The 13,802-nt window shown below is 51.4% G+C and overlaps 6 protein-coding genes across 6 annotated transcripts; 5 read left to right on the top strand and 1 right to left on the bottom strand.

The window, feature by feature from the left end:
* Nucleotides 1–461: 461 nt before the first annotated feature.
* On the bottom strand, nucleotides 462–2,445 carry ONS95_001359 (uncharacterized protein; the record flags this gene model as incomplete). Its single annotated transcript, XM_058494555.1, has 3 exons — nucleotides 462–1,670; nucleotides 1,718–1,975; nucleotides 2,023–2,445. 3 exons carry the CDS (start codon nucleotides 2,443–2,445, stop codon nucleotides 462–464), a joined length of 1,890 nt encoding a protein of 629 aa, XP_058354862.1.
* A 1,921-nt stretch (nucleotides 2,446–4,366) lies between these two features.
* Nucleotides 4,367–5,747, top strand: IPI3 (Pre-rRNA-processing protein ipi3; the record flags this gene model as incomplete). Its single annotated transcript, XM_058494554.1, has 2 exons — nucleotides 4,367–4,705; nucleotides 4,758–5,747. 2 exons carry the CDS (start codon nucleotides 4,367–4,369, stop codon nucleotides 5,745–5,747), a joined length of 1,329 nt encoding a protein of 442 aa, XP_058354861.1.
* A 577-nt stretch (nucleotides 5,748–6,324) lies between these two features.
* Nucleotides 6,325–7,950, top strand: ONS95_001357 (uncharacterized protein; the record flags this gene model as incomplete). The annotated part of the gene is made up of 1 exon (XM_058494553.1): nucleotides 6,325–7,950. One exon carries the CDS (start codon nucleotides 6,325–6,327, stop codon nucleotides 7,948–7,950), a length of 1,626 nt encoding a protein of 541 aa, XP_058354860.1.
* An 825-nt stretch (nucleotides 7,951–8,775) lies between these two features.
* On the top strand, nucleotides 8,776–10,547 carry ONS95_001356 (uncharacterized protein). The gene has a single exon (XM_058494552.1). It carries the CDS (start codon nucleotides 8,960–8,962, stop codon nucleotides 9,881–9,883), a length of 924 nt encoding a protein of 307 aa, XP_058354859.1. The 5' UTR covers nucleotides 8,776–8,959; the 3' UTR covers nucleotides 9,884–10,547.
* A 300-nt stretch (nucleotides 10,548–10,847) lies between these two features.
* Nucleotides 10,848–12,061, top strand: ONS95_001355 (uncharacterized protein; the record flags this gene model as incomplete). Its single annotated transcript, XM_058494551.1, has 4 exons — nucleotides 10,848–11,474; nucleotides 11,524–11,569; nucleotides 11,615–11,875; nucleotides 11,937–12,061. The coding sequence occupies 4 exons, from the start codon at nucleotides 10,848–10,850 to the stop codon at nucleotides 12,059–12,061; spliced, it is 1,059 nt and encodes a 352-aa protein (XP_058354858.1).
* A 191-nt stretch (nucleotides 12,062–12,252) lies between these two features.
* On the top strand, nucleotides 12,253–13,782 carry ONS95_001354 (uncharacterized protein; the record flags this gene model as incomplete). Its single annotated transcript, XM_058494550.1, has 4 exons — nucleotides 12,253–13,061; nucleotides 13,106–13,233; nucleotides 13,279–13,580; nucleotides 13,633–13,782. The coding sequence occupies 4 exons, from the start codon at nucleotides 12,253–12,255 to the stop codon at nucleotides 13,780–13,782; spliced, it is 1,389 nt and encodes a 462-aa protein (XP_058354857.1).
* Between the last annotated feature and the right edge of the window lie 20 nt (nucleotides 13,783–13,802).

Genomic DNA, 13,802 nt, shown 5'->3' with positions numbered 1-13,802 from the left:
ACACAGATAAAACATTAGTCAATTAGATGCCTCCCTCCCTAGGTATCGTATCCTAAATAACTAAGCCAAATAAATGTTCGCTAAATATGCACTTGGAACAAACAAAAAATATCAAAATTGCCACCAAAGCCAATCTCAAGTCAGAGAAAGGGGAGAAATTGAGAAGAAGAAAGAAAAAAAAAAATGTCAGAAGAACTCCTGGTATATATCCCTAAGCAGACTTTCTGTGCTGCGCGGCGCGGCTCAAGTATGCAGCAGGCTGCAGTTGCAGAAGCAGTAGCGATAAAAGAACAGATAGATAAAATGAATGAATAAATGAATGAATGGGTGAATGAGTGAAATCGCTCCCCACCACTCCCCTCCCCTCCCGTCCCCTTCCCTCCCATCTCGTCCCCTCTACTCAGCAACATCAAACACGCACAGTATCCGCAACCCTGTCCACTGTGATGCAGACAGGCAAGCTAGCAGCTACCACAACAAGCCAGCTTCTCCGTCGCGCCCACAACCTCCTCCACAGCACGTAGCATCAACTCCGCTCTCCCATCTAGGTTCGCTTGGCAGATACTCGAATCCATGTTGTTCATGAGCCGGAATATACATTTCCGCAGTTTGGATCGTAGGGTCTGAATCCGGAGTTGGAGAGTGCTGGATTCGTTGTTCGAGGATGTGGAGGCGAAGCTGGTGGGCGCGAATGAAGGGTAGGAATCTGACATGCGGGGGTGTCCGGCGTGGGAGGTTGTCCAGTACGGTGTGTCGCGGCGGCGGCGGGGGATGTTGCTGCTGCTGCTGTTGTTGTTGTTCTCTAATTGTGGTGAGGGAGTTGAAGGGAGAGAGGTGAGGAATATATGTGCGAGGATGTGGCCGTAGAGGGCTAGGCGCGTGTATTCTGAGCTGTTGGGGAAGATCCGGGAGAGGGGTGTGAGGTCGGGTTTGCTGAGGCGTGTGGCGGGTTGGATGGTGGATGAGGATGAGATGAAAGAGGATCGCCAGGCGGGGTTGTTTTGGACGATGGGTGTGCTTCGAGAGGAGGTCAGGTTATTGTTTGTTCGGCGGGGGCGAGAGAAGTTCGCTATGGAGTGGCTGTCGTTGGAGCGGGATTCAGATGATGAGTGTGAAATGGTGGGAGATGGAAGGTCCGAACTGGTATTGCTGAGTCCAAGTCGGATTTCGGAGATGCAGGGTGTGTCGGGGAGTAACATGTTCCTGGGGAAGCCAGACACCATATCTTCGAGGTCTGTGATGATGTGGACGGTTGACTTGTCCTCTGACATTGTGGAATCAAACGACCATCGCGATACTGGATTTGGATCCTCATCGACCTCAATACCTGCACTCATGGCAGAATATGAGAATCGCGATGCTGGCGGAGGATCTGGGAAAACCTTTGGTGACATTGGTGGACTGTTCATCGCAAGATCCAATCTTCTCCTTGGGAAGATCCATTGCGGCTCAGGCTCATCGCATACAGAACGGTTGTCATCAAACTCCAATTCGCGTGTTGGAGTGTCGGGAGGACTGTCGTCTGATGATGCCCAGCTGTAACGTTCCACGGGAAGAGTTGCAGAGGATGGAGCATTGAGGGAAGATCCTCTTGGTGGATAACTTTCGTCGGAGAAGCGGTTTACGTTGACTACTTGAGCCTTCCTGGGAGAGACGGCGGTTGCGCAAGCCTAGAATAATTAGCACTGGAGGAAACTTTCGGGGATGGAATTCGTACAACAACATTCTCGCCGAGTTCAGAGGCGGTGTCGCTGAGCCAGGTATTCACACTTCTTTCCACTGGTGTCCTGACTCCTGAGCGGCGACGTGTCAGTCGTGATTTCGGTGAGTCTGGCAAAGGAGTGCTCAACCAGGCTGCCTCACTGGGCACTGGATCCTCGCCAGAACATTGAAAAGACAGGTCTGAACTTCGAGGCGCATCGTAAGATCGTCGGCGGAAGTTAGTTGCATCAATTGTGTTGGACTGACTGGCGACCTATTTCAAATAAACATCGATCTCTAGAGTGAGGAGATTAGTCTCACCTCATCGTCTTCATATTCAGGTTCAACATTATCGGCGGCGGTATGATCATGAAACACACATCTGTCATTGAAACTCGACGCTGGTTGTGAGCAGTTACATATATCGTCGCTCGTATAGTATGCTCTCTCTGGCAAGGGTGAACCAAGCTCGTTGTATATCGGCGTATCCCGTTGCGATTGTCGAGGCGGCAAAACTGAGAGACGTAGGCCGAGAGGATTATTTGTTTTGCCTTGAACTTTGGACGATTCTTGAGTTGGTTGTATTACACCGAACGTTGATCTCTGATCCTGGCTAGCAGAAGGCCATATATGAGGTTGTGGTAGCGTCGGGGAAAGCAACTTCAGTGGCAGAAGGCTTTTCATGCTAGGAACCGACCGCTTAGAACTCACTCGCCTCAACAACGTTGAGCTTCTGTCCGTCATTGTGCTGCAGTCGTTGGAGAACATGTCAACGAGAGCTGCATACGTTGTGGGGAAGTCGTGAGCTGGCCTGCATATTGAAAAGTCGACGAGGCATGACGGGCATGATAAGTTATGTGCGGCGCCTGCAGGCTCGTGGGTCGAGTCAGGGAACATTCCGAAGGGTTGCAATCGTTGAATCGATAGGATACCTTGTCTTAGAAGATCAGACCACCAACAAGCAGATGACTGTGAAAAAGTTTGTAGAGACGAAGTTTCTCCTACATCGGATGAACATCAGGTCGAACTTGGCAATGTGAGAACTGAGCAAGAGGCCATTATAAAAAGTGACAAAGAGGGACGACGAGAACTAAAGCTCAACAGCGAGATTACAATCAATGGTTTCCTGCATTGGGCATTGTTGTCCCCGGCCAAGTTGACCACAACATGACATGGGATGGTCCTCTAGACAGCGAGCTGAGCAGCCCTTGCTTGGGACTTGTGGTATGTGACACGCGCCACGCGCTGGTCTGGTTCCGCGTTGTCGGGAGGAAGGGGGAGGGGTTATTACCACTGACTACTACTGAACAGGAACACAACAGAAGTTGAAGGAGAAGAAAGAGGACGGCCGAGGCGTTGTTTGCGGCTGGGAAACATTCCCAATAACTTGACTCCCCTGGTCGGTGATCTCCTGCGAGCTTGGATCCCGTTCTGATGGGTCGTTTTTCGCGAGCTGTGCTGCTCATCGCCCAGCCGCCGAGCGGGGCAGAAAAAGAAAACAAAGGCAAGGGGGTGTTCAGCTTCTATTGGGACAACAAGGACCAGGCCAGGAAAAGCAGAAAACTATGGCTCGTGAGAAATAAATTTGCAGAAAGGCATTTTCAAGCTATGCATAGACGTGAAGATCGTAGCTGAGTATGTATTGCATAGCATAAAGATTATCATAAGTTTATGCATCGAGTCGGTTAAAAAGGGGGAATGGGTGAGGAATTGATCAATGTTTGTTGACGATGCGAGATGAACGGAATGCGTTGCAGGCGAGAAGAGCTCGGGGCAGGCTCGGGCACGCCAGGCACAGGCACAGGCACAGGCACAGGCACAGGCACAGGCACAGGCACAGGCACAGGCACAGGCACAGGCACAGGCACAGGCACAGGCACAGGCACAGGCACAGGCACAGGCACAGGCACAGGCACAGACAGGCACTGGTAATTTACAGTACTTAGTAGTGAGCACTGAGCAGAGCAGATCCCTGAGCTTGTTTTTCAGGGCCACCGGCCACCGGCCACAGGAGCATGGCGCATGGCGCATGGCTTGCTGTGGCTTCCGCTGTGCCTTGGCTGTGCTTTAGCTGTGGCCCGAGGAATCGGCGCTGGCTTGCGCTGGAACAATGTCACGCCGGCGCCCGAGTTGTCTATCTAGCCCCGTGTGGTTAGCCCCGACCTGTATCTGGATGGATTTTCGCGATTTGGATATTTTTGTGACAGCCAGCTATCCAGCCGAGCCCAGTCCAGACAAGACCAGCTCAAGCTTCAATAATTCTATACACAACGAGAAATGAACCTGGCGCAATACGACACGATACAACGCAGTGCCTACCGCCCACCAAGACAGTCGTTACGGTACGAGACATCACGACTCAATACTTCACCTTCGCTCCACTCCGCTTGACCAAAACACTTCCCGCCAGCCCCAGATCTTCGCCGATTCCTCCCTGTCGTGGCTTACGTCCGCTGCCCATCATCAGATCCGGGTCCAACACTGACGCACGTAATCGTACCGGCGCCTCGATCGATTCCAAATCAGATTAACGAGTATCGAAAATCCTCTGCGGACGACGATTGTTCGACGATCAATATTACCACATCTACCTCCACCTTCAGCTCCAGTTCCACTCCACCTGCTCGTACAACCGGTGGTACTGCGGTCCACCCAGGCCTTCGCCATGCTGACTGAAGGCTTCATCACGTCCATTCTGGCTCAGCCGAAGACTGCCAATACTGCCATTGCGAAAGATATTGGCATCTACTTCCACGAATTGCACCCGATCCCCCTCGTCAAGTCTTCACTCAAGAAGAGTTCGACTCGAGTCAATGGATTAGCCGCCACATCCACCCATATCTTCGCGGCACAAGCAGATAAAGCAGTGGTCCACGTATACTCGAGGGAGAAAGGAAACCAAGAAGCATTAATTTCGTTTCCAGAGAGGATCCATAGTTTGACTCTACTTGGTGATGGAGTTCTGGTGTTGGGTACCGCCGAAGGAAGGGCGATCCTCTGGGAGGTAGGTTTCGACATATGCAAGGGCAGGAAATTATGCTGACCACTATCCCTAGGTCTGCACAGGAAGACAAGTATCCACACCCACTGCACACCTGCAGCCGATTTCATGTCTTGCGGGAAACCTATCACATTTAATCACCGGCTCCGAAGACTCGAATATCCACGTTTGGTCGGTCCCACGTCTCTTGTCAATGGCAGCCACTGAAACTCCCGAGCCACTGCGAACTCTCTCCAACCATCGAGCCGCCATCACAAACCTTATAATGGGCCACAGTGCTAGCGGGACCGATATCTGCGTTTCGGCAAGCAAGGATAACACGGTCGTTGTTTGGGACTATCAATCAGGCGATCTGCTTCGGACATTTCTTCTTCCATCTACGCCACTCTGTCTAGCTTTGGATCCGTGCGATCGGGCCGTGTACATCGGCTTCGAGGACGGTTCGGTGCAGCTCATCGAGTTCTCAAGCCGAGATTCGAAGCTCAACCAGCTCTACGACAAAAGTTTGCAGAGCACGCCAGTACAGGTTGCAAGTCCTCCTTGGACCGCAACAGGCGAAGCGAGCCCCGTTCTCTGTCTTGGCCTCAGCTACGATGGCACCACTCTGCTCTCTGGCCACACGTCGGGAAAAATTATACGCTGGGATGCTCCCCGGCGTGTGTCCACGAGTGAAATTGCGGATCTCAATGCACCTGTCACGAATTTACTGATGTCTTCGCCGTTTCCTGCTCGGAAGTTGACAAAGCCTCTGACTATTGTCAAGCCAAAGTTAGGCGAAGGCAGCTACATTTTCACAAGTAAACTGCAAGGCTCAATTGGTGCCCCAAGTCTGGCCATGGTTGCCGATGGCTTCCCAGCTGACCTGCTCGAGAAGGCAATCGCCAGCTTTTCAGCCGCTTCGTTGACTTCTTCCTCTTCAAGTGGAGACGAGGAGCTTCGAAAGGAGAACGAAGAGCTTTGGAAGATAGTCAACGATCAACGCGCACTTCAAAGGAAGACATGGGCCAAGTTGACCACACTGAAAACTGGTGGGGTTGACTCGTAGCCGCAAGAGCTTCGTGGACCTTACATACCTTCATCCGAAGCTCGCCACTCTAGATCTTGATTTAGCCACATTCGCATCGTTTCCGCATCGAGAAACATGTTTGTTTCTATTCATACGCGGAGCTTGGCGATTGGTTATCAAAAGGCTTCTTTTCGTCTTCACTTGATTTCGGCACAGTTTCAGAGTCGATTTTCGCAAGTTTTGTCGCAAGATCCACGCATCCGTGCGTGCCGAAAGCTTACGTCGCTTTGCTGAAACTTTGATCATGCTTAAATGTGGATAAAGGTCAAGGATCCCATCCATTGCATTGCTTATCTCAAGCTTCACAAACTTGATTCGTTTGAAGAGGGGTCGAAGAGTTACTTCTGGCCAGTGATATCATTGTAGATGGGTTCCTGGAGGTATTGATTCATTCCAGCTGTGGCGAAGGAGGATTGCCACTCAGTTGACGGTTTCAGCAATACCCTTGGGAGGTACTATAGCCACGTAACTTTAGGGGACCTGTCGTACATATCAATAGCATTTCTCCCAAAATTTACTCGTCAGATGCTCTAGCTTAGCATCCGGAGGGGGTAATATGCGAATCGAAGCTGTTTTCCAGATGTGGGCTGCCCTGGTGGTAGCTACATCTGCGTCACCCGTTACATCTTCTGGCCATGTTCTCCATGAACGTCGTGATAAGCCTCCTGAGAGATGGGCTCGACACTCGCGACTGCATCCCACCACTGTCATTCCCGTTCGAATTGGTCTAGCACAGCAAAATCTGCATCGCGCAGAAGAGTTCATTAATCGGGTCTCCCATCCAGATTCTCCAGAATATGGAAGACATTGGTCTCCGCAGGAGGTCGTCGATATGTTTTCGCCGAGCCCAGAAGCTATCGATGCTGTGCAACAGTGGCTGTCAGCTTCAGGAATTGATCTCAGGAGGGTTCGGATGTCACAATCTCGGAATTGGATGACATTCAATGCCACGACGATGGAGGCAGAACAACTTTTGAAGACCGAATATCACCTCTACAAACATGAGGCCGGGCATGAGCACGTCGCTTGCAAGCAGTACAGCATTCCAGCACATCTTACCAACCATGTCGATATAGTCACCCCAACGGTACATTTCGACAAACAACTGGGCAATCCGCGACGAACCATACGACACGAAGCCCTACTTCCCCCTCCGATTCGACAATTCAACAAGCGCCAGGCAGTTCCTCCTCATGGAATCTTGGGACGTCCCGGTGATGCGACGAATCCGAAGCAAGGAGCCGTTGTGTCGAATGCGCTAATGACATTGGAGAATTGTGACTCCATGATCACTCCGGCATGTCTTCAGGCTCTCTACAACATGCCACCTGGAAGTACGTCAATGCGGAATAACACGCTCGGGGTCACCGAGTTCACACCGCAGGCTTTCCTCCAATCGGACTTGAACATGTTCTTCAAGCAATTTTCTCCGCCACTAGACGGCACATCGCCGAATGTCAACTTGATCGACGGGGCTATTGTGCAGCAGACAAACAAGAGCTTTCAATTCAATGGAGAATCTGCACTCGATCTGGAGTTTGCCATGGCGCTGGTTTACCCCCAACAAGTTACGCTGTATCAAGTTGGAGACACTGTTTCAGGAGGAAGCTCTAACAACTTTCTCGATGCCATTGATGCAAGCTACTGTTCTTTCGAAGGTGGTGGCTCCAAGGACCCAAATGTTGATGGACAGTACCCTTCAACTCTGCCTGGTGGATTCCAAGGCCAGGAGAATTGTGGGGGATTTCAATCAACCAATGTCATCTCCACCAGCTACGGGTCGAACGAAGCAGATTTATCCGCCAAGTATGAGAATAGACAATGCCTAGAGTACATGAAACTCGGTCTCCAGGGAGTCTCCATCTTGTACTCATCTGGCGACTTCGGCGTAGCAGGAAATGGAGGGCAATGTATCGACTCAGTCACAGGAGCATACAAACAACGGCAGCAAAGGCATCTTCAATCCCTCTTTCCCCGGAGGCTGCCCCTACGTGACCTCCGTCGGCGCCACCCAAGTCCTCAACGGCTCCACCGTACGCACCCCCGAGAGCGCCTCCCAACGAGTCATCTTCTCCGGCGGCGGCTTCTCCAACGTCTTCCCCCTCCCCTCCTACCAACAAAAAGCCATGGCCACCTACTTCCAGCAGCACGCCCCTCCCTATGGCGCAGACCGCTTCAATAACTCCCAGAAAGTCCGCGGATACCCCGACGTCGCTGCCAATGGCGTCAACTACGTTACTGCAGTGGACGGGCAATTCTCGCTTTCGTTCGGAACCAGTGCCAGCTGTCCTACTTTCGCGAGCGTCTTGAATAATATCAATGAAGCGCGTATTAATGCTAAGAAGTCGCCGGTGGGGTTTGTGAACCCCGTCTTGTATGCGAATCCGCAGGTGTTGAATGATGTTACGAATGGTGGGAATCAGGGGTGTGGAACAGCGGGATTTCAGAGCGTGCCTGGGTGGGATCCGGTGACGGGGTTGGGGACGCCAAATTTTCCGAAGATGATGGATCTGTTTATGTCGTTGCCGTAGTCTTGAGCAGATTGGCGAGGGGAGTGAGTGAGTGGCGTGGCAAGCATTGGTTGGGTTTGTTTTGGGGCCGGAATTGAAGTGCATTGCTTAGATAGATGAGATGAGATAACCATCAGGTGTACATAGACTAATAGGACACAAACTTTACTTTAACTTCCTTCTCGTTCATGGCCTCGCTACTTGTTAGATGTCTCGCTTCAGGAAACGAACACCTCAATCTACCCCTCATTCACCTCTCCATACTCTCTAGCTTTCTGTCTTCCCGCCCCCTTCCACCCTGGGTACCTCACCCCACCTACCCCTGTTGAGATTCCTATTCTGTGTTATTTCTGTTCCAATTCCCAGCTTCCGGTATGGACCACCTCAAATGTGGAGCGTTGGAGCTTTTATGTCCATTCTTGAACCGTCGTATACCTCAATCACTCGCATGCGATATCATCTCAAAATCTCACGGAGCCGAAAACATAATATTGACTCGCTAAGCTCTTGGGCAGCCACACCCACGTGGGGCGTCAGCCACAAGTTGACATTCCCCCTCTCCAGCCTCCCATCCCCAACATCACAGGAGCGTTGACATTCCAAACTCTTACTACTCTTGCTAGTACGGTACATCATAGTCTTTACTTTACAAACCAAAAGAAATCTTGAACCAAGCCCTCCATGGCCGAAACCTTCCCCATATTCAACGCCCTCCCCACAGAGCTCCGCTTGCTCATCTGGGAGCACTCCCTCCAACCCCGAATCATACCCCTCCAATGCCAAATCCAATGCTCCCTCAGCAAACCCGGCACCTTCCTCTACCACTCCTTCCTGCACCCTCCCTCCTCCTCCTCCTCCTCCTCCTCCTCCTCCTCCTCCTCCTCCTCCCGCGGCGGGCAAAGCTCTCGCTCCAGCTCCCGCGAACTCCCCCCCTCAATAGTCGACATCCGAGTCCACTTCGCGGCAGCGACCCACATCGAGCAAGCACCCATCCTGCAAGTCTGCAGAGAGTCAAGACTCTTCGCCATCCGGCACGGCTACCGGGTCTGGAAACTCCGAGACGAGTTCTGGCATACGCGCGACGTGATGTGGCATGCTGGGCTGGATGTCGTGTCGCTGGGGACCCCGCACCGGGCTTCGATACCGAGGTTCTATGGCGAGTTGTTTAGGAGGCAGTTCCCTGTGGAGGTGAGGCGCGTGAGGGCTGTGGCGGTGCCGGTGGCGAGCTGGAGGGAGAAGCATCGGGAGGTGGAGGGCGTGGGCGAGTGTTGGGTGGGGTATGAGGCGTTGAGGAGGTTGGTGGTTGTTATGGGTGAGGCGGTTAGGAGGAGGGAAAGGGGGAGGGGAGAGGGGAAGAGAGTCGTGGATCGTGATACTTGTAAGCTTGTTTGTGGGATGAGGGTGGCGTTAGAGAGGATGGCGGAGGGGGAGGGGGAGGGGGAGGGGAAGGAGATGCGTTGGAAAGTGCCGGGTGTGTTGCTTGTGGGTGGTGAGAGGGATGTTCTGAGAGCGGAAGAGATGGAGATGAGGTTGGATTGTGAGTCGTGCCATTTGGATGGAAGGGAATGCAGACTGGTTTTCGTTCATCCTGATTGTGTAGCATAGTGACCCTGTACGAGCTCGAAAGATCAGGTTCCGTTTAATCTAATCCTTGGTCAATCTGCCTTCTTTTCTATCAATCTTCTTCTATGTTGTGTGTACAATTCCGTGTTTTACTTCTCAACACCAGAATATATCACTTCCCCTAGTCAAACCTCTCAAGCATGACTCGGCCAATTCCACAACCTGGTGATCTCACCCAATCCCAGACTGGCACATCAATCCCATGGCTACATCTGCTGTTAGCCATGTCGGCATGAACAGCACCAGGACAAGTCTACTTCGTAACTACTCCTTTCCGAGACCTCATCGCAAAGTAGAAACGCCAACACTGCCACCGCCCCAACAATTTCCTCCGACTTGCAATGTTTTCCCGAGCGGTAATCTTGCTTGAATCTCGTTTGTACCCCGTTTCGTTCTCCTGAGTTTTTCCCGCCATCGATGCCCTCTGCCCTCATACTCGAAAGACAAACATTAGCTCTAATTCCATCCTTGGATTGTGGGATTCTAAAAACTAAGGTGAAAGAGTCAAATGAAAAGAATGATGCTAAGAATCGAGGATGAATTAGGCGATGAAAACAAACGACTCTAGCTGTCTACTGGTAGTCCCATTAGTGGCGACGATTGATGATTAGCACTCAATTGGATACTCTTAAAGCAACGAACCACTTTTCGAGGGGGTTGCTCCTCGGTGCATGTGAATTCCAGGTTCCGAATCCCTACAGTAGCCCCACTTCCCCAGAGTCCCCCCTGCCGCAAATCAGGAACGCCCAAGCTCAAGCTTTGAGCCTGAGCTTGAGCTTGAGCTTGAGCTTGAGCTTCCACCTCAGCTTGTCCTCTTCAACCCTGCGACCAGCAAACGCAATGCTCACGCAACCGTTGAATATCTGCTGGTAAAAGCACCCTTCCTCGAATTTACAATTGCTGCCTCGAAAACCCAGAATTCGAAAACAACCATCTTTAAAACACCATGGCGAAAGACCCCAACAATGTCGTCGAAGCTGTCCGGCAATCCCCTCCCCTTGACATGGGGCCCTACGATCCCTCCGGCGTATCAGGAAAGACAATCATAATCACAGGAGGAGCATCTGGGTTCGGCGAGGGATTTGCAAGGCATTGGGCCGCGCACGGCGCAATGGTCATCATCGCAGATATCAGCAACGGCCAACCTCTCGCAGAGGAGATACGCAAGGCGGGGGGAACAGCACATTACGTACGCTGCGATGTCACGAACTGGCAATCGCAGGTCGATATGTTTCGGGAAGCTGTCAAGCTGAGTCCTCGAGGGACGATCGATGCGGTGGTGTGTAATGCTGGGATCACGGATGTTGGGAATAGCTTCATGGAGCCGGTTGGGATGGATAAAGAGGAGCCGCCGAAGCCGGTGTTTAAGACGGTTGATGTTAATTTGACTGGGGTCATGTACTCGGCGCATTTGGCTATGCATTGGTTGCCTTTGAATGAGAAGCCGAGGAGCAATCCGGGAGGGTACTCGCCCGATAGACATATTTTGTTGATTGGGTCTGTGGCGTCTCTGCTTCCTATACCGGGTCTGGTTCAATATGGCGCCTCGAAGCATGCTGTGCTTGGGCTGTTCGTGAGTTGGCATCCGGTGCATAGTTTGGGGCTTTTCTGATGTTATGCAGAGGTCATTACGCGCCACGTCTTTTGTCAAGGGCATTCGAGTAAATTGTATGTGCACCATTTCCTGTCCCGTTCAAAGCTAACTACTTCTAGTGCTGTGTCCATACTTTATTGATACGCCTCTTATACCTCCTGCAGGGCGATCCCTTCTTCTTGGTGGAGCAATGGGAAAGCCCGACGATGTGGTGGACGCTGGAACGAGATTGATGGCAGATTCTACGATTCATGGCCGGGCTCTTGTCATTGGACCTAGTGTCAAGGTTGACGATGGATGGAAACTACTTCCAGAGAATACACCAGATGTTGACAATGTTGCTGTGTGGGAAGTTCTGGGCAGTGACTTTATCGAAGTTGGTAAGTACAGCTTTCTGGAATTCTACGATCTGGACTGCCTACTGACACCTATAACCTGTAGATGCATTCACGCGGAGATTTGTCTCTATGCTGAATACCGTGGAACGAGTACGAGGTTGGTATGGCTGGGGATATGACCTGTTACGAATGTTGGCATACCCTGTGACATCGAGGTTGAGGAGGTGAAAGCGTAATGTATAATTTATTCTTTATCTAGACTTATAGACATGTGAAGCGGGCTAAATCTAGTGGTTGGTTTCCTCGTTGTTCGGTTATAGCTTTTTATCTCTTTCTGAGGACCGACTTTTCTGGGGTTTCATATCACGAGTGTTGAGAAAGGGATCTGCTTCGCCTGGTTGGATAGTCGTTCTTGCCAAATGGAGCTTGCTCGACTACTTCGAATTGCATCTCCGCACTTTCCTATGAAGAGTTTCACTAGTATGCGGATTCATTTCTTCCTCCCATATTCCCATCTCGTCTTCTCCGCATGGCCGGGAATTCTTCGCAACGTCCAGTCCACGACACAAGACTCGCGTTCGACCATGTGGCAGCGACCAAAATCCTACGACGACCCTTTCATGACCCCTCCCGCTCCAAGTCCAACACCACCACCAACCGACCGCTTCAGATGGGCCCGGCCTCGCAGACTGTCTCTGTTCCGATTCAGACACTACAAGATCATCATCGCGTTGGTCCTCATCAGCATTCTCGGCTTCATACGCCGCTTACCCACAACCACGTACAAGATATCTAGGGCAAACACACCCATCGAAGTCTACAACAGCACCACCATCCCCTACGCCGCCTTCCAACCTCCCGAATCTGGCCCATACCGTGCCCCCGACATCCAAGATACCTTCCAGTCCTACAAGTTCCGAAATACCTGCAATGTCTCGTCGCTCGACCTGCATACTCCATTCAGCCCCCTCTGCCAGGATCAGGAGTCGATGCTGACGGCTATGTCTGGTGGTGGAAGGATTGGACACGATGCGCCGTATATGCCAAGGGGTTGCGATATGAGGTGGTTTACGACGGAGGAGATTTGTCAGATATTGGGTCGGTTCGATAAAGTTGTCTTGGTGGGCGATTCGATGCTGAGGCATATCATTGGGAGCTTGAATATCTTGATACGGAAGGATCTGGGGTATGGTGCTGTTACGGATTGGAATTTCTCGTTGCAGGAAAGGTGGGCTACACATTTCAGCATCAACTTCGAGCTGACTTGCCTAGGAGGGAATGTTTCTGCAACGAGCAATTCGATGTCAAAGCTTGTTCTGTACAGGGAATATACAAAACGGCGGATGTGATGGCACATGACCCTGAGAGTGTTGCTTGTACCAATCCCATCAATGTCATCAGTGAGTACATCAGCACCCAGTATTTCTTGTTCTGACCTTTCTCAGTGGAGGAAATCGTCAAGTACCCTGTTCCCGAGGATGAGATCGATCGTCTTCAAGAGGCTATCACACGGCAGAGGAAGAAACCAATCGCCTTCATATTTGGACATGGACTCTGGAGCAACCTCGATCTACAAAGCTCGATTAATTGGTTGGATGCTGTGCTGAGTGGCATTCGTGATGTCTTGGGGAAGGATTGGACAGGACTATTCGTCACACCAAGCGCTGCTGGGAAAGAAAAGCCGGATGACTGGATTGTGACTCAAGGGAACAAAGCGTTGATGCTCTACGAAGAAGCTATGGGTGTTGTAAGTTCTACGGTGGCATCGGGTTCAGGACTTTGGCTGACTACGGACCTAGCTCGCAAAAGAGCGCGGTATTACTCACCTGGGCACATGGAATATGAGTATCCAGAGTAACAAGTACGATGGAGTTCACCTAGATATGCGGGGAAATCTGGTAAAGGCAATGATGGTTCTGAACTGGCTGAGCTTGGTGGAACAGGAGTAGGTAGACCGTGCAAGATCCGA

Source organism: Cadophora gregata, assembly GCF_030347475.1.
Source record: "Cadophora gregata isolate MNR1 chromosome Unknown scaffold_10, whole genome shotgun sequence".
NCBI classification, from domain to species: domain Eukaryota; kingdom Fungi; phylum Ascomycota; class Leotiomycetes; order Helotiales; family Ploettnerulaceae; genus Cadophora; species Cadophora gregata.
The sequence above is the reverse complement of the archived record's forward strand: the minus strand, read 5'-3'. Positions and strand labels throughout refer to the sequence as shown.